The sequence below is a fragment of the Abramis brama genome, assembly GCF_963993115.1.
Source record: "Abramis brama genome assembly, chromosome: 6".
Taxonomy (NCBI): Eukaryota; Metazoa; Chordata; class Actinopteri; order Cypriniformes; family Leuciscidae; genus Abramis; species Abramis brama.
This window is the reverse complement of record NC_139968.1, coordinates 22,329,027-22,353,612: the sequence shown is the minus strand read 5'-3', so window position 1 is coordinate 22,353,612 and position 24,586 is coordinate 22,329,027. Positions and strand designations below refer to the sequence as shown.

The 24,586-nt window shown below is 38.1% G+C and overlaps 2 protein-coding genes across 2 annotated transcripts; one reads left to right on the top strand and one right to left on the bottom strand.

Annotated features, from left to right (window-relative positions):
* Positions 1–563: 563 nt before the first annotated feature.
* axdnd1 (axonemal dynein light chain domain containing 1) lies at positions 564–8,726 on the top strand (the record flags this gene model as incomplete). The annotated part of the gene is made up of 25 exons (XM_084117935.1): positions 564–657; positions 1,143–1,315; positions 1,654–1,757; positions 1,850–1,952; positions 2,037–2,122; positions 2,204–2,260; positions 2,436–2,544; positions 3,210–3,331; positions 3,417–3,557; positions 3,641–3,745; positions 3,862–3,982; positions 4,103–4,204; positions 4,290–4,456; positions 4,538–4,592; positions 4,687–4,921; positions 5,004–5,220; positions 5,449–5,542; positions 6,032–6,231; positions 6,319–6,403; positions 6,497–6,598; positions 6,688–6,816; positions 6,928–7,041; positions 7,128–7,219; positions 7,299–7,429; positions 8,543–8,726. 25 exons carry the CDS (start codon positions 564–566, stop codon positions 8,671–8,673), a joined length of 3,069 nt encoding a protein of 1,022 aa, XP_083974061.1. The 3' UTR covers positions 8,674–8,726.
* A 197-nt stretch (positions 8,727–8,923) lies between these two features.
* nphs2 (NPHS2 stomatin family member, podocin) lies at positions 8,924–11,203 on the bottom strand (the record flags this gene model as incomplete). Its single annotated transcript, XM_084117934.1, has 8 exons — positions 8,924–9,190; positions 9,265–9,343; positions 9,420–9,475; positions 9,550–9,753; positions 10,121–10,203; positions 10,531–10,603; positions 10,721–10,824; positions 10,897–11,203. The coding sequence occupies 8 exons, from the start codon at positions 11,201–11,203 to the stop codon at positions 8,924–8,926; spliced, it is 1,173 nt and encodes a 390-aa protein (XP_083974060.1).
* Positions 11,204–24,586: the final 13,383 nt, after the last annotated feature.

Genomic DNA, 24,586 nt, shown 5'->3' with positions numbered 1-24,586 from the left:
TTTATTTAGTACTTCAACCTAATTTTATTTCAGTTTTTTGCCAAAGCAACATTTTTAATCTTCGTTCCAGTTTTTGTTTTTCATCTAATAATTATGTTTTATTTTACTTTATTTCAATTACCGAAAATTATTTTTTAGTTAGCAGCAGCAACAACAACAACGCCGGTGGCCAGCAACCAGTTTGGGCTTTGTTTGGCTACCATGGCATCAATTACCCGCTAAAATATTCATGAAACATCTTATGAATATTTAAAAGACTTAGTTTTATACAGGAAAGAACATATGTTAGCAAGAGAATAAAAACTTATTAAAGTATTATCTTCAGATGAGTCTCTCGAGTGTGATTTTGTAACTGTTGAAAGTTACATAGACACGCGACGCGTCCATGGCAACAAACTTTTATAAGCTGCTCTATTGAAGAGTTGGAGCTCATGCACAGTAGCGAGCGTTTACGCGCATTCTAGCATGGATAACGGCAGAAAGTGTAATGTTTTCGCGCGTTTGCGTCTTTTCTGCGGTTATTCGTAATTAAATAGTGTCCTGCGAGTTTAAACAGCCTCAAAATGTCGGTGTCTGTCAAGTGCAGCCCGTCTCCTCCGGATGGAGCAAAACCAGAGAGTCGCAGGACGAAGAGATCGACTACTGCTGTCAATAACAGTGAGGAAACTCTTATATATGATCAGTAATTACAGAATCCACTTTACATAATCTTTGTTTGACTTAATATTTATTTGTTTGTGTGTTTATTTTAATGCCACATCAAAAACTTTCTTAAAGGGATAGTTCACCCATATAACTTAGGTCATCATTTAACGTTACTCACCTTCATTAAGTTGTTCCAAACCTGTACGAGTTTCTGTCTTCTGACGAACACAAAAGAAGATATTTTAAAGTATGTTGGCAACCAGACATTTGACTGTTGGACACCAAACAGCCTTCTATAGTATTTTTATTTATTTTTTCAATGGGTGCTGTAAACTTTGTGGTTACCAACACTTTTTTCCCTAGCCTATTATAAATGTATTCATGTAATTTCACCAAATTAGTTTTTTGTTATTACTAATATTCATTTAGGACATGTGCCACATCACAAACATTTTCTGTTTTTCTTATTTATTTACTTATGTTATTCATCTGTCTAGTGGCCACAGAGCTTCCTCAGGTGAGGGAGAGGACACTTATAAAAGACGGAAGCAGCCTGCAAATGCGTGACGATTCAATCCCAGACGAGCTCCTCGCAACTTTAACGTCCACCAAATGTCCTCAAGACACACTTGGACCCCTCAGATTAACCAAAACTCCTAAGGATTTCAAGGTTTGTGGCACTTGAGTATCTTTCACCGTGATTTTGCCAAGTAAGATCAACATTGATCTGGGAACAACATTACTGACCTGCAAATGTAGTCCTAATCCTATCCCTAACCCTATCCATAAATTATCCCTAAAATCAGAGGGAAATGATAGGTGAAGGATAGAAGCACCTAACCCTAAACTTGACATAAGCTGTAATCATGTTCATCCTGATTGGTTGATTGGAATGTTGTTCTAGGATCGAGAAAGACATTGATCCAGGAACATGTTGTACTTGGTAAAATAACGTTCGCCAAAATTGTTTCTAGTAACTGAATCAGCTCTTTTGACCTGTTTCACCAGGTATGTTTCACGCACCGCCCTGATGCAGTGTGGCACCATCCCACTAGACGCAATAAATACCAATACTTTCTCAACCAGCCAACCTCTCTGACTGGAGCTGGAAGGTTGGAGTGAATCATTGCACATAACACATACATTTATCCATAATACACTGAAGACATTTTCTAGCTCACTGTGTTTGTTTGAATCTGAACAGAGACATATCATTTCTCTGTGATGCTCTGGTGTCTCAGAGGGACCGAGTGTCTCTCCCACAAATGGCTGAAAGAAGCTCTGCTCAGTTTCAAGGAGATCACAATGCAAGTGACAGGAGAATAAACTGAATTTGATGCACAGTGACTTTGTATATGTTGTAACTTCATGTTGTTGTTTTTGGGTTGAAGGACTCGAGTTCACTGGAAACTTTAATCCCAGAAGAATATCACATCATAAAAAACAAAGGCCTTAAGGGACTGCAGTGCTATGAAAAGTAAGTGAGCTTTGGTCAGTGACAACATCTCTCTTTTAGTACTACAGCTAAATGTTTGGCATAATTATTTTTTTTTTTTAGCAAATTCACAGTTATCCTAGAAGATGACAAGAAGAAGCTAAGAGCCTTTCCATCACTGTAAGTTGCTCTAACATATTTATTTAAGATTCATTAATTTATTTAAAAATGATCAATATATTAAATATTTTCTAAACAAAAACTAGGAAGACATGTCATATGCATGTCTAATTTTTCTTTCTTTATTTGAAATGATTGATATTAATATTTCTAATATTTTCTAAACAACCACTAGGAAACCAAGCGGCCGTCTTGAGGTGATTCAGTTAATGAAGGTGATGGACAAAATGTTGGAAAAAGCAGGTGTCAATCAAGAGTGTCAAGAGCTAACCGAAGTCTCACAGGTTCGTTTTTTTCAATGGTTTTTAAAAGGCTCATGACAAGAGAAATCAAATTTGTCTTTGTGCCACTAAAACATCCTGCAGGTTTTATAGCTCCTTATTACAAATAAAGCATTTAAAGGCGCGTTTTGATATTGCGGAATCTGTGACGTCACACAGGAAAATACATTTGCATATGCCCGCCACCAGAGCAAGAATCGACGAATAGTTACAGATCAACGCACCATAGGCCCCGCCCACTGGCATTCAGTTGCTTAATGGCTGACATTTGCCTACACTGGATGTGAGCGTCACGTCAGAAGTAAATATAACCCATTATAATCACTGAAGCTGTCTACACTGGATACAGTATACAGATGTGCGTTCAGTTTCTGACATAGAAGAGTGAATGAACGTTAGCTTTGGCAGTTTAAACAGCTAGTTTGTGTCTCTGTACAGACTTCAGAGGTTCCCAGCGTTGGAAACAAGCAGGTGGTTGATTTTATTGGTGTTGTGGATTGCGTTGAAGGATTATATGTTTGTTCAGAGCATTTGGTTTTGTAAACGAGGCGCAGTGTAATGGAGTGTTTGCAAAGAAACTTGTTGAAAGATGAAGCAGCGAGCTGGATTGGATCTTACAGCACTGCATCACAAACCATAAATTATTTCATAATGCTATGTCTGTTCAGATTGAAAATTTACTGGAGCTGGTTCAAATTGAGCAGAACATCTACAACATAGTATTCCACGAGCTAATCCGCCAGGTCAGCGTTGAATGTGCCGAGAGGGGTCAGCTCCTCGCCAAGCTCAGGTCTCCATCACTGTTTTACCTCTTTTTTTCCCCTTCTCTGTGTTTTCATTAGAGAGTGACTTCACTTCCTCTTCCACTTGTCTAGGCAGAGGTATGTGTCTCTACTCGACCGTATCCCACGGCAGGTGAAGGGTCTGCACACAGAAACCTTAGCGCAGAAGGCTCTAGACCGCCGGCTCACTGAAGACATCATTCACTTCAAAAGCTCCATTGCAAAGCTTAATATGTAAGCTTAACACAACTTAAAAATTGACAATTGAGTGTGAATATTTTTTTTTTTTTACCTTATGTATATTTAATCTCTAAAAGGGACCTGAGTTCTTTGAAACAACATGATGAGAGTGTGTCCAAAGAGGCAGAGGAAACCAAAGAGGAGCTTGCTAAAGCCCTGGAGGAGTCACAACGCAATGCAAAGTGCGTGAATGAATCATTAAACCAGTTTATTAGTGTGAACGGAGTGTTTACTGCGGGTTCACATTGATTTATTGAAACTTTATATCTGTCTGGTTGAAATAACATTCATTCTGCAGTATTGTGGCAGAGTACCATGAGCTTTATGAGCTGCAGAGGAGAAGACTTGAAGGACAGATGTCCCAGCTATATGATGAAAGAGACCTCTGGAGAAAAGCCACCTACAGTCTTGCAGTCAAGGTGATCTTTTGTCACAATCCCCTTGACATGTTAGATAACAAGCACAATTCACTAATTTAGACTCTCATATTGAAAGAATTTATAATATTTTAGTCTAAATGTCTCACATTTTTCTTTCAGATAGTAAAGATAAATAAACTTCATCTGGTCAGACGGCTAAATATTAGTGAGCAGACCTGGGCCAAGACTGCAGATCGTTTCACTGGTTTCCTAACAACGAAGGTACACTTACAATACCTCTTACCTCAGTCTGTCAAGACTATAACATGTAGACTAATGGTTATATCCATGTTATTTTTATTCACAGGACTCGGAGGATGTATCCCATTTCATGGAATTGACTGACCGATGGAAAGATAAACTGACCAACTTCATGAAGAATCTCAGAAAGGCTGAAAGCAACCAGCGTGAGACCATCAAATCTGTCAATGCTCATTTTGTCAAGTGGCACAAATTTTATGAAGACAAATCAAGGTCAGTGAAGAAAATGTTGCTTTTTTTCTTTGTATTTATATGATTTTTATTGACTTTTATTGGTTCTTTTATGGTTCATAGGAACCCTAATATGAAAGTTGACGAGCTGTCTGAAGACCTGAAGCAATGGTCAAAGGTTAGCAATCCTTTTTTATTTCTTACTCAATTATCTTTGTAAAACTGTTTAACTTTAAATGTAAAAATTATAGCTATCTATGTTCCAACTATAGGTGTTGATGCAGCAGTGTGAGCGTTATGGAGGGGAGGACCTAATGTCTGGTCAGGAAACACTAGAAATGTTAACTAACCTACAAGAGTCCTGGATTGATGTTTGCCTCCAGCTCTTTAGGAGACACCCTGGTCTAGATGGAGTGCCACCTAAAGGCCAGGAGGCCATGAGGGAGCTGGCAAAGACCATCACTGAGCTCCAGAATCAACTGGGAATCCGTATCAATGGAGAAAGTGGTGAGAACCAAGGCCTTTGGTTCCTGACATAGTCTTTTTTTCTCCAATGGATATCAATGTCTGCTCTTGGTTGTTAATGCAGGTATTCACGCAACGCTAATGTTGCTTATTGAAACTATGGAGTTCTGGTCGAGAAGGTTAAAGGCCTTGAGTGGACTTCCAGAGGAGCAGTCTTCGGGTGATTCCCTTATGTTGGAAGAAGCTCTTGGCAACATGATGAATATGTCTGAGGAGGCTCTTCTGCTAGTGGACAGCACACAGTCAGAACGTGACAGGGCTAAAAAGAAACCCCACACCAAGTAAGAGAGATGCAAGGGACAAACATTATAGCTATCTTGAAAAATCTAGTGAGTGCCTTTATGTACTGTCTAAATTAGCGGCTACTTTCTAAGGCAGCATCGTAACTGAAATGGAGCCTCATAAGTGACTGATTTGGAACGATCTACATGGACAGAAATTTGGACACAAGACTTGATTCATGTTTCTGGTTGAACCATGTCCAATTTCCCTGTATGTGTCTGTGACAGGATTGAATTGGATGATGTCTTCAAGACAATGAAGGAATTCCTGTTCTCTCAAGAAAACTTTTTCCACTGTGAAAATATGAGGCTTCGTGACGAGGTACAGCACAGACCTGTGTAACCTTTCTTTCATTCCCTAAGGGGTGTTCATACTTGTTCCTGGAAGTCACCTTCCTGCAGAGTTCAACTGACCTGGGCTGCATTTCCCAAAAGCATTGTAAGCTTAAATTGATTGTAGAATAATTGCCACCAATGGTCTCTACGATCAACTTAGACGTACAATGCTTTTGGGAAACGCTGCCCTGGGCTTGACAAAACAAGCATCATCACTCATGAACACTCATCACTCATCTTGGCTTAGAGCAGGACTGTTGCGTCTCCAAAAGGCATTGTAAGCCAATGGTCTCTATGATCTACTTATGCTTTTGGGAAATGCAGCCCTGGACATTTAGAGTAATCCTGAAGACCTTGATTAGCTGGTTCAGGTGTGTTATCTAGGACTCGAGTGAAACTCTGCAGTAAGGTGGACTTCCAGGAGCAGGACTGGATGCCCTAAGCCATGAGTAATGATCTCATCTTGTGTTGGCAGGTAGCTTCACTTCACACAAAGCTGATTCGCTGGATGGTGGACCTTCTGTTACTAATGGTTCCAGTCCATTCGGATGACCAGGAACCGTATCTTCCAACGCCCGAATTGAACTTCATTGTGGACGTGTCTGTTGAGAAGCTAGAGGAGGATGCTAGGAATCTCTCGGAGAAGCTTGACTACTTTTCTAAGTATATCACAAGGTACCCTCACTAAACTCAACATCGTGAGAGGATACACCTTAGCTAGTTATGGTTAAGCTGAAATTCATTACACAACTTGTCGTGCAGCTCTTGTCAGGCTGTTGTGGAGGAGGTGATCCGGAAGAACACAACTGACACAGAGAATGAGTTGTATCAACTAGCCAAACTTCAGGTGCTTAGCAATTAAGATCTAGCAATAGAGTAGCAATAGAGATTGACATCCTGCCTGAAATGCCACTGCGTCTTGTGCACTGTGTTTGTTCAGAAAGAGTGTGGTGAATGGGTGGAGACCTGCCGGATACTACTGTCAGATGTGAAGGGAAACATGGTAGAACTGCAGTTGTCTGGAAAAACTGTAACACAGCCTGTGAGTGACATCCGTATGGACTCGTATGGTAGAATACAGCTTTGCTAAGTAGTACAAAATGTGGATAACTTCCTTGTTCATCTTCTTAGGTTGAGCAACAACCAGAGGAACCTACCGAAGAAGAAGAAGAAGAAGTAGAAGTAGAAGTAGAAGAAAAAGAGGAACCAGCCATGAAAGATTCCATTGGGTCTTATTCTTTCCAAAGAGCTGATGAATATGTAACTAACACTTTTTCATATAAGCTGTTTGCTTGCTAGCCTTATAGCTAGCTTGGTCCAATGGATTAGCACCCAATAACACTATTAAATGCCACCAAATCACCTCCACAGGGGGATGAAACAGCCAGCAGACATGATAAAGATGGCTCAGTCATCAAGCTAGTTGGTTATGACGGCAATATCACTGAGAAGAACTTAGGAGAGTACACCGTCCAACTTGGAGGGGTGAGTATATCGTATCTTCTACATGTGATCAGCTTCCCATCTACAGAGTGTAAAGCATTAATCATCAAAATCTTAATTTTTTCTAGACTGAAGAACTTGTGCTGTCTCCTCACACTGAAAATGCCCAGGATGCCTTCAATGCATTAGAAACAGTGAGAACTCTTCAGCAAGAGCTTCTGTAAGTATTATCATTGTGAACTTAAATTTCTCTTTAATGAGATCCCACAGTTCTTTTCTACATAAGCTATATTTTCCAGGGAGGTAGAAACACAGGCTATAAGTGCGGAGGAACGAGCGTTAAAGGCAGAGGAAGACCTGCAGGCAGCTCTGGACAAGATACAAGATCTGGAGAGGCAGTTACAGGCTCGTCCCAGTGTGGAGACCAAGTGTAAGTGTGTCAGGGGCTAACATTACACTTCAGATACTGAACAAGACGGGTAAAGGTGCAGTCACATATGTTGTGGGCACAAAGGTTCCATTGTCTTTTGTCTATTGTCAAAAGTGTAACAAAATATGAAGCACTGCTCACACAGAAGTAACTTTCAAATCAAACTTGTGTGACCTGTTGTGAAATGTGTGTGGGGAAATCTTTCGGCCAAAATTCCCAAAATGGTAGATTCCTATTGAAATTTGGATTTTGCCTCAGAAATTTTGCCAAACAGCGGTAAATGTGACCACACCTTAATTTGTGTTGGGAGATCTTATTCTTAAGTCTTATTCTTAGGCTTTAAATGGGTTTTGAAGTAGTTTATTGCAATTTTAACCCTCTGTTTTTTTTTGTTTTTTTTCATTGGAATAGTACGAAACTTGGTAAAGGTTTTGGCACTTGCTTTGTGAACACAAAAAAAAACAACAAAAAAACATGATTCGAAATGGTCCTGAAAAAAAAAAAAAATTTCATCTATTGGAAATGTTTGGTACTGCAACCAAATTGAAAGCTAATTTTTTAAGATATCAACCTCAAATTTGGAACACAGCTTGTTTAGATTTATGGCTTTGATTTTTTCATAGTTTTAGAGTAAAACGTGTTTTGGAAAATATATTTCATATAAAAACTGAAAATGGTATTTTTGTGCATTTTCTTAACAATAAATGTAAAATGGTACTTTTTTCAAGTTCACTTTTTTAAACTTTCACTTCAGCAATGATCTGCCAAGTGTCTCTTTAAAAAAAAAGAGGCCAAACTTAAATCTGTGCTCCAGATTCAAAATTTATGACCGGTCCATGCTCAGAAAGTGAATAAATTAATTATAACTACTGCAATATAATTTAGTACCATAAAATTAAAAACATTATTTTACCCCTGAAAATATATGTTAAAAATAAAAATTGCCATGTTGAAGCCATATGTATTTTAATGTTGCATCCACACCACTAGGTGTCAGTATATAGTTTAAGTTGGTCAAATAAGTAAACAAAACCAATAAAAATGTCTTTGTTATGAATGTAAATGGTGTATATATAATATATATACCTATTTCTATTTTCTGACTATTTTCAGTGAGCAAAAAGAAGGTTCCACCAGCACCCAAGACCCCCAGCACCCCTGTCGCAACTTCTGAAGCTCAGAAGACAAGAAGTCAGAAATCTGAAGCCAGCTCGAAACTGTCCAGAGACACCAAGAAACACTAAATGCGAATAAAAACCGTACTAGAGCTCATGTGGGGCAAAGTAATAAAGTATTTAATAGACACATCTGTATTTAAAGTGTGCTTGTATTGCACATATCATTAATGATTAAGATTACATTTAAGTGTTATTAAATTATAGTGTTTTTTAAAGATTAGCTTTAAGCGAGTACCAATATATTATGCATACCTACGTAAAATTAGTAGCATGAAGCTGCTCACGTCTTCACAAGTAAACACTGACAAACACGTCTTTACATCATGGGTGAGTCTTTGGTAGCATCTTCGGAGCCGTCAGCTGCGGTCAGGCTTTGATTGGCAGGTCGGGTCAAACTGGCGAGGTCGATGGATTGGGTCAGGACATCAGGAGGTATGTTGAGGACCACAGCGGGCTGCTCCGAGCGCAGGTTGTGGAGGAGCTGCAGGAGTCGAAGGTGCACGACCAGCGGAGAACCAGAGAGAGACTCCACCGAGGCCTTCAAAGCTTCACAAGCTGCCTTTTCTCCCTCCGCCGCGATCACCTGTGATACAGTAGAGCTGGGTTGGTAACTAAAGGGTTGTAGGTTTGAATCCCATTTTGCACCGTTGGCCTTACTTTGACTTGCACCTGACGTCTCGCTTCGGCCTCCACAGCGAAGTTGTGTTGAAGCGCAGGTGGAAGACTGATATCTTCTCTGCAACAGTGGACATATGAGTAACTCCATGGAACGTCCTTTGGAGTTTAATCTGTTATTTACATTATGTACTTACATTTCCGCTCTTTCCACTTTGATTCCCCACCTGCAGGTTACCGAATCTAAAGTGACCTGTCCGACAAATGACAACTTCGTTAAAACTTCTTATTTCAAGCCCTCATGAGGTTTCGTATCTGTTGAGGTACCTGAACCTCCTGGGCCATCCGTTTTCTGTCCAGCAAAATATCAGTGAAGGCATGATGGGCCAGTATCTCTCTAACGGAGACCTGGGTCAGAGCCAGCAGCACATCTGGGACACCGGCGAGGGATGAATAACACACGGACACATTCTCGATACGATAGTAACACACCGCACTCACTTCGGTACACACCAGATCTTTGGTCACCACCTGAGGATGTAAGGACATTCAAATCATACGGTGTTTATTCTTATTCATTTAGCAGACGCTTTTATCCTAAACCTAAACGACTCAAGGTACATAATACATTTTATCAGTTGTTTTCTCTGGAATCGAACCCATGATCTTGGTGTTGCCAGCACCATGATCTACTGTTTGAGCTACACGAAAGCCCAGTCTAGAGACTTACGGGTGACCAACTGCCTCCCTCATGTTTACATACATGCGTCAGTGGGATGGTATTTGTCGTTGTCAGCTTTTTAGAGTGCACTTCATTTGATGACTCGGAGGTCGTCTCAGAAAATACAAAGCAAACTTACACATGCAGAAAATATGGAGGCTTTTTTTGTTACGTTACCGTGTGAGGAGGGATCTTCAGTGTTTTCAGACGAACGTCCACTATATGGCACACATCCAAAAATGGGAGATAAAACAACAGCCCTGCAGCAGAATTAAACATGCATGTAATAAAATGCAAAAATATTAAATTAGTAAAAATAATGTTTTGTGATAATGTAAAGTGATCAGTTGACTTAACTTAAAAAAAGTATATACATTTATATATACACACACACACATATATATTATATATTTACAAACTTTTATGTTAGATGCCATTAATCGATTTGACAGCACTAATTATTTATAATGAAATAAAATTCGATGTATTGTAAAAAATTATTTACATTTTTTTTTATAATACATTCTTCACATAATAACTGCAAATATACTATATATAAAAGTGTTAATATGTAAATGATAACATACCAGGGCCCCTGGGTCTCTTCTGCAATAAATGCCCCATCCGAAATATCACAGCTCTCTCATGTTCTCTCACAATCTACAAATAAACAATTTTATATATAATAACGGTTATAAATTATAGTTATTGGAAATTAAAAGAGTTATCAAATATATCTTGATTTGTAATATTTAGTCTCAAAAACTGAAAGCATACCTTCACACAGAACCAGATTGAAATAGGAAAGAAGAAGATCACCACAGACAGGACCAAAACGATGAGAAGCTGCTCACAAACTCCAAGGTATCTCTTCTTCAAGCCTTTCGAGAAAAATAAATGATGAGTGACTCAGGTTCTCCGTCTTTTTTAGATGTTTTCTTGTCTAAACTTACCTTCTCCAGGCCCCTCAGTCTCCAATAACCCCAATAACTCCTCTCGATCTTCTTTAATTCGCTCCCTCACGCTGTCTACATTTACAACAGTGCTGCTGGAGATCATGTGAGGCTCTTTGGATTCACCACTTTCTTCTTCTTCAGTCACTTCTGGTTTTTCTTTTCTTTTGTGGGGCTCTTGGAGCTTGACGGATTTGGGTGCTTTGGTTTTTCTCTCTTTAGGAGAAGGTGACGGCTCCCTCTTTGTCCGTCCAGATCTTGAAGAATGAGATGTTTCTGCTCTTTTCTCCATGTCTGCGAGAAGCATGCAGTGTTCAGTGAGAGGAGCATCTGCTGTGAGGTTTCATCTGGTGTCTGCTCAGCTCCTGTGTTCTGAAGGGGAGGATCTCTGTGAAGGTTCATGATGGTGGGGGAGTGTTTGAGCTCTTCTAATGAATGTTTCACAATGGTGGCCTCCTACACAGTTTTGTTAGATGCACTAAATGTAAAATAACGTGCTACTAAAAGCCTAGTTTTTATGTTCTATGAATGTCCTCTAAACATTTTGAATTATTTTTAAGGTTTAGCCTATGTTTATTTTGTGTTACATGATACCTATTGGTGTTGCCTACCGTATACCTCTATGAACAGTGCTAATTCAGGTTAAGAATACACTGTGATAGAGGCAAAAAATGAATTAAATAAATAATAATAACAATAATGATTATGATGGCGCATGCAAAACAGAGAGAAAAGACTAAATTCTATTAGAATAATTACACAATACCACTGTTACCAGTCAAATTAAATCATTAAATGAAAATCCATCTTTGCAGTGCATAGGTGACACAGAAGTGGCATCAGACCTGGCATTAATTTTCACTGCATTTACAATTGCATAAATAAAGCTATGAGATCGTTAAAATTAGAAATCAGAAAGAAAAAAGAAAAAAACTTTTACTATATGTCCAAATAGAAACTGTTATTTAAAATTGTAATAATATATCACAATAGCAATAGCCTACTGTTGTTTATAGCCTAGGCCAGGGGTCGGCAACCCAAAATGTTGAAAGAGCCATACTGGACCAAAAAAAAAAAAAAAAACATCTGTCTGGAGCCGCAAAAAATTAAAAGCCTTATATAAGCCTTATAATGAAGGCAACACATGCTGTAAGTGTCTATATTAGCTTTAATAGCCCCCTAGTATCAAAATGATAAGTAGGCAACAAATACATAATGAGCATTCATGATTAAATGTTTATTTTCCCTGCAGCGCATCCTGGAGAGAATGACGCACCACGTGACTACTCTGCTGTACGATCGTGCTTTAAGTTTAACTTCCATTATAATTTTAATGTATTATGTTTCGTTTTATTTATTCGTGTATTATTTTTACAACGTTGAAAAACTTTAACCCTTTCACACGTAAGTTTAAAATATTCTGACTGACCCCAATGTGTCACTTTATGGTTTCCATGGTGACGCGTCATTGCTTGTCACGTGACACACCGCAGCAACAACAGAGCTGAATGAATGATGATCTGCTTTTATGTCATTTTTCCTTTTGTATTCAAAATATTCGCAAATTTGTTAGATATGGCATGAAATATCTGATATTCCGATTGTCAAATATATGCAAGTGGAAGTGTTTTGTTGAAATGATTATTATTGCCTCTTCCTTTAACATCAGTGTGTATTTTACAAACTCTAAATGTATTGTTTTTTTTTAGTACTTACATGTCTGAAACCTAAAATAAACATTATGTGGTTGAAAACACTGAAAAGTTGTGCTATATGACAGCTCTAGGGGGTCGGCTATATTTTAACAATCATCAACCGTTTCAATCGTGACTTATACAACCAGTTAAATTAATGTAATTGAAAATATGAATTCAAATAAATTTACATTCTTTATTGTCACTAAAGCATAAACTCAAGTATCAAAGTGAAAGTCTTGGATGCAATTATGTTGTGACCGGAAAGACCAGAATCCACAAAACATTAACTGCATAATATACATGTAATGCACAGTATTCTCATGATATACATTACTAGCAGCTATACAAAATGCACAATTACAAATACAGAATACATTTTAAAAATTCATATACATTTTTAATGTTGCAATGATTCTTTGAGCAGTTCCTGTTGCAGTACAAGTAACAAAGCAGTGACTGGACACAAGCAGTGCAAGGATAGTCCACCCAAAACATGAGGATTCTCTCATCATTTACTCTCCTTCATGCCATCCCAGATGTATATGACTTTCTTCTTGACATAAACATAGACAAAGATTTTTAAGGAAATAATCCATCTCTGTGAGTCCATAATACAAGTGGATTGTAACTCATGTACGTAAGACAGTTGGTCAGAAGTGATTTTTAATAGTTAAAACAGTCATATTATTAGTATTTTTCTTATCTAGCCTATTGTTTGACTTCAGAAGGCATTGATTCATCCACTGAGGTCGCATGGATTACCGTCACGCTCACTGTGTGTGGTTTTTAAAGCGTCTTTAGGACTCGCAGAGATGGATTACTTTCCTTACAATCTTAATTTGTGTTTATCTGTAGAAAGAAAGTAAAATGCATCTGGGACAGCATGAGGGTGAGTAAAATAAGAGAGAATTGTATTTTTGGGTGAACTATCCCCTCAACATTCATATGCTGTTGGTATGCTAATCCAAGATCAGCACAGATTAATAAGAATAAAGTGAAACCTCTTGTGTACTTGTGAACTATGTTTGTTTTAATCTAGAGGAAATTGAAATATTTGCTAGTTTATATTAAAATAAATCAGGTATCTGAAGATCAAGATCCCAGTCATTCAAAGGTGTGTGTCTGAACAAAGTAACAAAGTAATGTGTCTGAACAAAGTAAGATTATTGTCTGATAGGGACAGTGGATCTCTGGTACTATCACTCCATCCTCTGTGTCAGCATCAGAATTTTGTTTATGGAAAAGTTGCTCCACTTCCTGGAAAATGAGAGAGGAAATGTATTATAATCTAACAATACAAACTGCTTTGAACTCCCCATACAGTAACAAGTTGCAGACTTAAAATATTTATTATATATATATATATATTTAAGGGATTTTACAGTACTAAATATTTACCTCGGAGTCAAGCAGCATTTATCATCTGTAATACTTAATACTTTAAAGACTATTAAAGATTAAACATTTTTCTCAGAAATGTTCATTTGAAGTGCACTTTTTTTTCCCATTATTATTAGTCAAATATTGACACAGAAAAAGCATTTTGTTACTCATACTAGATACATATAATAGCTTTATCAGTCATCTTTATCACACAAAAGTAATCAGAATAAATATTGCAACCAGGGCGATACTTCAAAATAAATGAGTGTTTACATATTACGAACAGAGACGTGGTCTGTGGTCAAGTCGTGTCTCTCCTCTTTCAAAAACTTTGCATCGCAAATTAATCAGCAATTGAGAAATTCAGGTTTAAATAGCTTTATTGGCATGGTAAAAAAGGCTTTACATTGCCAAAGTTGAATCAGGCAGTGATTGACAGCGCTCTGGTCCTATGGCATCGGTCATTGACTGATACAGTACAGAAGATACTGTACTCTAGCCCAATGTTGTTTGGGGTGGCTGGGGGGAAATATGATCTAATCGAAGACTGTAACCGAATGTAGATAAACAAGTCATGTAATGATTGGGCTAACAGTTAAATCAAGACAACACAGCGGTATAATGTTATGGACTCTCACTGAGCTCTAAAATGCCTCTCCACCTGAAAAAAGCCAGTACTGTATTATAAATAGTATTAGTATAGTATAAAAAAAAAAAATCAGACTTACCACGAGTAGGCTAACGTTATCCATCCTCCTGATAAAGCGACGATGACTATGATAAATATCATTCGTCTGTAGGCTACTATTCCTTCTAAGAAATCATCTCAACAATATAGTGTAGCAGCAAATAAATACAGATATAAACTTAATATCACTAAAATGAAATAGAAAGCTGCGATTACAGACGCTCACATCCACACATAAACACACCACTGACGTCTTCACTTCCAGGTCACGAAGCTGTCAATCAAAAGCTCAGTAACCAATGAGAACACACTGCTACTAGCCCCGCCCCCACGAGAGAAATGTGTCAGAACGGCGAACGAAAACTCAGGGAGCATAAACGAAAACTTAAGAAGCGGAAATGAAAACTCTGGAAGCGCATTTGTAAGTTCAGATCAGCGATTGAAATATGAGAAATAGTTAGCAAAACATGCAGTGTATTAAAAACGAAGTCAAAAAATTTGCCTGCGATTTATTCTTTTTCAGTTTTAGAGATAATTCATTTAGTTTCAATTTATATTTTCATTAGTTTCTTGAAAAGCTACGTTCATTTTTATTGGCACAAGAATAACTCCATACGCCTCCATGATCTGCTATATTTGCCTTCTAATTTATTAAATCCAGGCAACTGGTTGATGAAACATTGATTAAAATTAAGATAGCCTACAATTTATACAAAACGAAATTCACTTTAAAGAAAGGCTTTCTACAAAAAAATAAAAAGATCTTTCTATTCATCAAAGAATCCTAAAAAATGTAAATAACTGTTTTCAACATTGATACTAACAATGAATGCTTTTTGACCATTATTCATATATCATATTAGAATGATTTCTGAAGGATCATGTGACACTGAAGACTGGAGTAATGATGCTGAAAATTCACCTTTGATCACAGAAATAAATTATAATTATATATTCGTATTGAACCGTTATTGGCTTTCGGTTCGGTCCTGCCAACCAAAATTTAGATAGCAGTCGCATTCAAATTTCTCCGTTATTACCCGTAGATCTCTATAAGATTAAACAGCGCTGCCGTGGAGAAACATTGTGCCATGATTACGTCCACAAATCAGAAACATCCACAATGGATTTAATGTAGTAGAACTGTCACCATGGAAGTTTGGCAGGAATAAAATGCTTTCAAGTAGCCTACATCACATATATTTTCTAGCACTTCAAAACTCAAATATGATCATATATTTAAATGTTATTTTTAATGTGATGACCAAAACATTATTTTGTTCATCCTTCAAAGATTATACCCCCATTTATAAAACTAAAAGTTTCTAGATGTAGGGGGGAAAAAACACTTAAAATAAAATAAAACTAAAATAAAATAAAATAAACCTTTGTTTGTAACTAGGCTATAGCCTACTACAATAATAGCCTACATTTCATTTTTTATAAGGAGCGGTTTTTGTTTTATATGCTGCTAAGAAGACATGCATACACGCATAGGCGTAATTTGCGGGTAGGACATGTCCCCACCACTATTTGGCTCGCGTACAGCCTTCACTCAGACGCGCGCTTAAATCCTTTGTGGAGAGACTATTCGTTCCGGTGCAATTAGAAAACAAAAAGCACAAAAAAGTGTCCCTGCCTGATATACAACCACTGAAAAACATAATCGGTTTTGATGAGGAAAAAAAACTAAAAAAACTAAATGAGTGCGGATTAGAACTCAGAACCTCTGACACGCTTGGCAAAAAGGTTAGGGTAGGATTAGGGGTGGGGTTAGGATTAGGCAATCAGGTACTGACTTCAACGAGGGGGGTAATAATTTGGCAGGGGGTCGAAATTCGGCACAACACCGGCCCTGCCGACGGCCAAAAATACAGCTGTCGGAATCCGTTCCCCCACTCCCATTATTAGAGGTGTTGATGTAATGGCTTAAAAAATGCTGATTTAATTTTTGTGTGTGGATGGAGCTTAACTTGCATCAGTTTAAAGAATATATATTTTTGCCTTTTATTATGATAGGACAGTATAGTATCAAGAAAGTTTGACGACACGGGACTTGAACTCGGGTCGCAATAAGATGAAAAACAATGAAAGTCAGTGCAGAGTGTACTGACCACTAGGCTATTGGGTTTAGTAAATAATTGCAATGTGATACATATTATAACCTCATTGTGTAAGAAACATAGGGGGAACAGAATCCGACGGCAAATAGTTCAGCTGTCGAAATCCGTTCCCCCACCCCAATGATGAGAGATGTTGATGTATCGGCTTAAAATATGCTTATTCTATTCTCTGTGTGGATGGAGCTTAAACAGCATCAATTTGACAAATATTACAACCTCAGTGTGTCGAAAATATGTGGGGGAACAGAATCCGACGGCAAAAAAAACAGCTGTCGGAATCCGTTCCCCAACTCCCATTATGAGAGGTGTTGATGTAATGGCTTAAAAAATGCTGATTTTATTTTTGTGTGTGGATGGAGCTTAACTTGCATCAGTTTAAAGAATTTTTTTTTTTGCCTTTTATTATGATAGGACAGTATAGTATCAATAAAGTTTGACGAACCGGGACTTGAACTCGGGTCGAAATAAGCTGAAAAACAACAAATGTCAGTGCAGAGTGTACTGACCACTAGGCTATTGGGTTTAGTAAATGGCTGCAATGTGATAAATATTATAACCTCATTGTGTAAGAAACATAGGGGGAACAGAATCCGACGGCAAATAGTTCAGCTGTCGAAATCCGTTCCCCCACCCCAATGATGAGAGATGTTGATGTATCGGCTTAAAATATGCTTATTCTATTCTCTGTGTGGATGGAGCTTAAACAGCATCAATTTGATAAATATTACAACCTCAGTGTGTCTAAAATATGTGGGGGAACAGAATCCGACGGCAAAAAAAACAGCTGTCGGAATCCGTTCCCCAACTCCCATTATGAGAGGTGTTGATGTAATGGCTTAAAAAATGCTGATTTTATTTTTGTGTGTGGATGGATCTTAACTTGCATCAGTTTAAAGATTTTTTTTTTTTGCCTTTTATTATGATAGGACAGTATAGTATCAAGAAAGTTTGACGAACCGGGACTTGAACTCGGGTCGAAATAAGCTGAAAAACAACAAATGCCAGTGCAGAGTGTACTGACCACTAGGCTATTGGGTTTAGTAAATGGCTGCAATCTGATAAATATTATAACCTCATTGTGTAAGAAACATAGGGGGAACAGTATCCGACGGCAAATAGTTCAGCTGTCGAAATCCATTCCCCCACCCCAATGATGAGAGATGTTGATGTATCGGCTTAAAATATGCTTATTCTATTCTCTGTGTGGATGGAGCTTAAACAGCATCAATCTGATAAATATTACAACCTCAGTGTGTCAGAAAAATGGGGGGAACAGAATTCGACGGCAAAAAAAACAGCTGTCGGAATCCGTTCCCCCACTCCCATTATTAGAGGTGTTGATGTAATGGCTTAAAAAATGCTGATTTAATTTTTGTGTGTGGATGGAGCTTAACTTGCATCAGTTTAAAGAATATATATTTTTGCCTTTTATTATGATAGGACAGTATAGTATCAAGAAAGTTTGACGAACCGGGACTTGAACTGAAAACCAATGAATGTTAATGCAGAGTGTACTGACCACTAGGCTGTTGGGTTTCGTACTTAGCTGCAATGTGATAAATATTATAACCTCATTGTGTAAGAAACATAGGGGGAACAGAATCCGACGGCAAATAGTTCAGCTGTCGAAATCCGTTCCCCCACCCCAATGATGAGAGATGTTGATGTATCGGCTTAAAATATGCTTATTCTATTCTCTGTGTGGATGGAGCTTAAACAGCATCAATCTGATAAATATTACAACCTCAGTGTGTCAGAAAAATGGGGGGAACAGAATTCGACGGCAAAAAAAACAGCTGTCGGAATCCGTTCCCCCACTCCCATTTTTAGAGGTGTTGATGTAATGGCTTAAAAAATGCTGATTTAATTTTTGTGTGTGGATGGAGCTTAACTTGCATCAGTTTAAAGAATATATTTTTTTGCCTTTTATTATGATAGGACAGTATAGTATCAAGAAAGTTTGACGACACGGGACTTGAACTCGGGTCGCAATAAGCTGAAAAACAATGAATGTCAGTGCAGAGTGTACTGACCACTAGGCTATTGGGTTTAGTAAAAAATTGCAATGTGATACATATTATAACCTCATTGTGTAAGAAACATAGGGGGAACAGAATCCGACGGCAAATAGTTCAGCTGTCGAAATCCGTTCCCCCACCCCAATGATGAGAGATGTTGATGTATCGGCTTAAAATATGCTTATTCTATTCTCTCTGTGGATGGAGCTTAAACAGCATCAATTTGATAAATATTACAACCTCAGTGTGTCGAAATATGTGGGGGAACAGAATCCGACGGCAAAAAAAACAGCTGTCGGAATCCGTTCCCCACTCCCATTATTAGAGGTGTTGATGTAATGGCTTAAAAAATGCTGATTTTATTTTTGTGTGTGGATGGAGCTTAACTTGCATCAGTTTCAAGAATATATTTTTTTGCCTTTTATTATGATAAGACAGTATAGTATCAAGAAAGTTTGACAAACCGGGACTTGAACTCGGGTCGAAATAAGCTGAAAAACAACAAATGTCAGTGCAAAGTGTACTGACCACCAGGCTATTGGGTTTAGTAGATAGCTGCAATGTGATAAATATTATAACCTCATTGTGTAAGAAACATAGGGGGAACAGAATCCGACGGCAAATAGTTCAGCTGTCGAAATCCGTTCCCCCACCCCAATGATGAGAGATGTTGATGTATCGGCTTAAAATATGCTTATTCTATTCTCTGTGTGGATGGAGCTTAAACAGCATCAATCTGATAAATATTACAACCTCAGTGTGTCAGAAAAATGGGGGGAACAGAATTCGACGGCAAAAAAAACAGCTGTCGGAATCCGTTCCCCCACTCCCATTTTTAGAGGTGTTGATGTAATGGCTTAAAAAATGCTGATTTAATTTTTGTGTGTGGATGGAGCTTAACTTGCATCAGTTTAAAGAATATATTTTTTTTGCCTTTTATTATGATAGGACAGTATAGTATCAAGAAAGTTTGACGACACGGGACTTGAACTCGGGTCGCAATAAGCTGAAAAACAATGAATGTCAGTGCAGAGTGTACTGACCACTAGGCTATTGGGTTTAGTAAAAAATTGCAATGTGATACATATTATAACCTCATTGTGTAAGAAACATAGGGGGAACAGAATCCGACGGCAAATAGTTCAGCTGTCGAAATCCGTTCCCCCACCCCAATGATGAGAGATGTTGATGTATCGGCTTAAAATATGCTTATTCTATTCTCTCTGTGGATGGAGCTTAAACAGCATCAATTTGATAAATATTACAACCTCAGTGTGTCGAAATATGTGGGGGAACAGAATCCGACGGCAAAAAAAACAGCTGTCGGAATCCGTTCCCCACTCCCATTATTAGAGGTGTTGATGTAATGGCTTAAAAAATGCTGATTTTATTTTTGTGTGTGGATGGAGCTTAACTTGCATCAGTTTCAAGAATATATTTTTTTGCCTTTTATTATGATAAGACAGTATAGTATCAAGAAAGTTTGACGAACCGGGACTTGAACTCGGGTCGAAATAAGCTGAAAAACAACAAATGTCAGTGCAAAGTGTACTGACCACCAGGTTATTGGGTTTAGTAGATAGCTGCAATGTGATAAATATTATAACCTCATTGTGTAAGAAACATAGGGGGAACAGAATCCGACGGCAAATAGTTCAGCTGTTGAAATCCGTTCCCCCACCCCAATGATGAGAGATGTTGATGTATCGGCTTAAAATATGCTTATTCTATTCTATGTGTGGATGGAGCTTAAACAGCATCAATCTGATAAATATTACAACCTCAGTGTGTCAGAAAAATGGGGGGAACAGAATCCGACGGCAAAAAAAACAGCTGTCGGAATCCGTTCCCCAACTCCCATTATGAGAGGTGTTGATGTAATGGCTTAAAAAATGCTGATTTTATTTTTGTGTGTGGATGGAGCTTAACTTGCATCAGTTTAAAGAATATATATTTTTGCCTTTTATTATGATAGGACAGTATAGTATCAAGAAAGTTTGACGAACCGGGACTTGAACTCGGGTCGAAATAAGCTGAAAAACAACTAATGTCAGTGCAGAGTGTACTGACCACTAGGCTATTGGATTCCATAAAGAGATGCAATGTGATAAATATTATAACCTCATTGTGTAAGAAACATAGGGGGAACAGAATCCAACGGCAAATAGTTCAGCTGTCGAAATCCGTTCCCCCACCCCAATGATGAGAGATGTTGATGTATCGGCTTAAAATATGCTTATTCTATTCTATGTGTGGATGGAGCTTAAACAGCATCAATCTGATAAATATTACAACCTCAGTGTGTCTGAAAAATGGGGGGAACAGAATCCGACGGCAAAAAAAAACAGCTGTCGGAATCCGTTCCCCCACTCCCATTATTAGAGGTGTTGATGTAATGGCTTAAAAAATGCTGATTTAATTTTTGTGTGTGGATGGAGCTTAACTTTCATCCGTTTAAAGAATATATTTTTTTGCCTTTTATTATGATAGGACAGTATAGTATCAAGAAAGTTTGACGACACGGGACTTGAACTCGGGTCGCAATAAGCTGAAAAACAATGAATGTCAGTGCAGAGTGTACTGACCACTAGGCTATTGGGTTTAGTAAATAATTGCAATGTGATAAATATTATAACCTCATTGTGTAAGAAACATAGGGGGAACAGAATCCGACGGCAAATAGTTCAGCTGTCAAAATCCGTTCCCCCACCCCAATGATGAGAGATGTTGATGTATCGGCTTAAAATATGCTTATTCTATTCTCTGTGTGGATGGAGCTTAAACAGCATCAATTTGATAAATATTACAACCTCAGTGTGTCGAAAATATGTGGGGGAACAGAATCCGACGGCAAAAAAAACAGCTGTCGGAATCCGTTCCCCAACTCCCATTATGAGAGGTGTTGATGTAATGGCTTAAAAAATGCTGATTTTATTTTTGTGTGTGGATGGAGCTTAACTTGCATCAGTTTAAAGAATATATATTTTTGCCTTTTATTATGATAGGACAGTATAGTATCAAGAAAGTTTGACGAACCGGGACTTGAACTGAAAACCAATGAATGTTAGTGCAGAGTGTACTGACCACTAGGCTGTTGGGTTTCGTACTTAACTGCAATGTGATAAATATTATAACCTCATTGTGTAAGAAACATAGGGGGAACAGAATCCGACGGCAAATAGTTCAGCTGTCGAAATCCGTTCCCCCACCCCAATGATGAGAGATGTTGATGTATTGGCTTAAAATATGCTTATTCTATTCTATGTGTGGATGGAGCTTAAACAGCATCAATCTGATAAATATTACAACCTCAGTGTGTCAGAAAAATGGGGGGAACAGAATCCGACGGCAAAAAAAACAGCTGTCGGAATCCGTTCCCCCACTCCCATTATGAGAGGTGTTGATGTAATGGCTTAAAAAATGCTGATTTTATTTTTGTGTGTGGATGGAGCTTAACTTGCATCAGTTTAAAGAATATATATTTTTGCCTTTTATTATGATAGGACAGTATAGTATCAAGAAAGTTTGACGAACCGGGACTTGAACTCGGGTCGCAATAAGCTGAAAAACAATGAATGTCAGTGCAGAGTGTACTGACCACTAGGCTATTGGATTCCATAAAGAGATGCAATGTGATAAATATTATAACCTCATTGTGTAAGAAACATAGGGGGAACAGAATCCGACGGCAAATAGTTCAGCTGTCGAAATCCGTTCCCCCACCCCAATGATGAGAGATGTTTATGTATCGGCTTAAAATATGCTTATTCTATTCTCTGTGTGGATGGAGCTTAAACAGCATCAATTTGATAAATATTACAACCTCAGTGTGTCGAAAATATGTGGGGGAACAGAATCCGACGGCAAAAAAAACAGCTGTCGGAATCCGTTCCCCAACTCCCATTATGAGAGGTGTTGATGTAATGGCTTAAAAAATGCTGATTTTATTTTTGTGTGTGGATGGAGCTTAACTTGCATCAGTTTAAAGAATATTTTTTTTTGCCTTTTATTATGATAGGACAGTATAGTATCAAGAAAGTTTGACGAACCGGGACTTGAACTCGGGTCGAAATAAGCTGAAAAACAACAAATGTCAGTGCAGAGTGTACTGACCACTAGGCTATTGGGTTTAGTAAATGGCTGCAATGTGATAAATATTATAACCTCATTGTGTAAGAAACATAGGGGGAACAGAATCCGACGGCAAATAGTTCAGCTGTCGAAATCCGTTCCCCCACCCCAATGATGAGAGATGTTGATGTATCGGCTTAAAATATGCTTATTCTATTCTATGTGTGGATGGAGCTTAAACAGCATCAATCTGATAAATATTACAACCTCAGTGTGTCTGAAAAATGGGGGGAACAGAATCCGACGGCAAAAAAAACAGCTGTCGGAATCCGTTCCCCCACTCCCATTATTAGAGGTGTTGATGTAATGGCTTAAAAAATGCTGATTTAATTTTTGTGTGTGGATGGAGCTTAACTTGCATCAGTTTAAAGAATATATTTTTTTGCCTTTTATTATGATAGGACAGTATAGTATCAAGAAAGTTTGACGAACCGGGACTTGAACTTGGGTCGCAATAAGCTGAAAAACAACAAATGTCTGTGCAGAGTGTACTGACCACTAGGCTATTGGGTTTAGTAAATAGATGCAATGTGATAAATATTATAACCTCATTGTGTAAGAAACATAGGGGGAACAGAATCCGACGGCAAATAGTTCAGCTGTCGAAATCCGTTCCCCCATCCCAATGATGAGAGATGTTGATGTATCGGCTTAAAATATGCTTATTCTATTCTATGTGTGGATGGAGCTTAAACAGCATCAATCTGATAAATATTACAACCTCAGTGTGTCAGAAAAATGGGGGGATCAGAATTCGACGGTAAAAAAAACAGCTGTCGGAATCCGTTCCCCAACTCCCATTATGAGAGGTGTTGATGTAATGGCTTAAAAAATGCTGATTTTATTTTTGTGTGTGGATGGAGCTTAACTTGCATCAGTTTAAAGAATATATTGTTTTGCCTTTTATTATGATAGGACAGTATAGTATCAAGAAAGTTTGACGAACCGGGACTTGAACTCGGGTCGAAATAAGCTGAAAAACAACTAATGGCAGTGCAGAGTGTACTGACCACTAGGCTATTGGGTTTAGTAAATAATTGTAATGTGATAAATATTATAACCTCATTGTGTAAGAAACATAGGGGGAACAGAATCCGACGGCAAATAGTTCAGCTGTCGAAATCCGTTCCCCCATCCCAATGATGAGAGATGTTGATGTATCGGCTTAAAATATGCTTATTCTATTCTATGTGTGGATGGAGCTTAAACAGCATCAATCTGATAAATATTACAACCTCAGTGTGTAAGAAACATAGGGGGAACAGAATCCGACGGCAAATAGTTCAGCTGTCGAAATCCGTTCCCCCACCCCAATGATGAGAGATGTTGATGTATCGGCTTAAAATATGCTTATTCTATTCTATGTGTGGATGGAGCTTAAACAGCATCAATCTGATAAATATTACAACCTCAGTGTGTCTGAAAAATGGGGGGAACAGAATCCGACGGCAAAAAAAACAGCTGTCGGAATCCGTTCCCCCACTCCCATTATTAGAGGTGTTGATGTAATGGCTTAAAAAATGCTGATTTAATTTTTGTGTGTGGATGGAGCTTAACTTGCATCAGTTTAAAGAATATATTTTTTTGCCTTTTATTGTGATAGGACAGTATAGTATCAAGAAAGTTTGACGACACGGGACTTGAAATTGG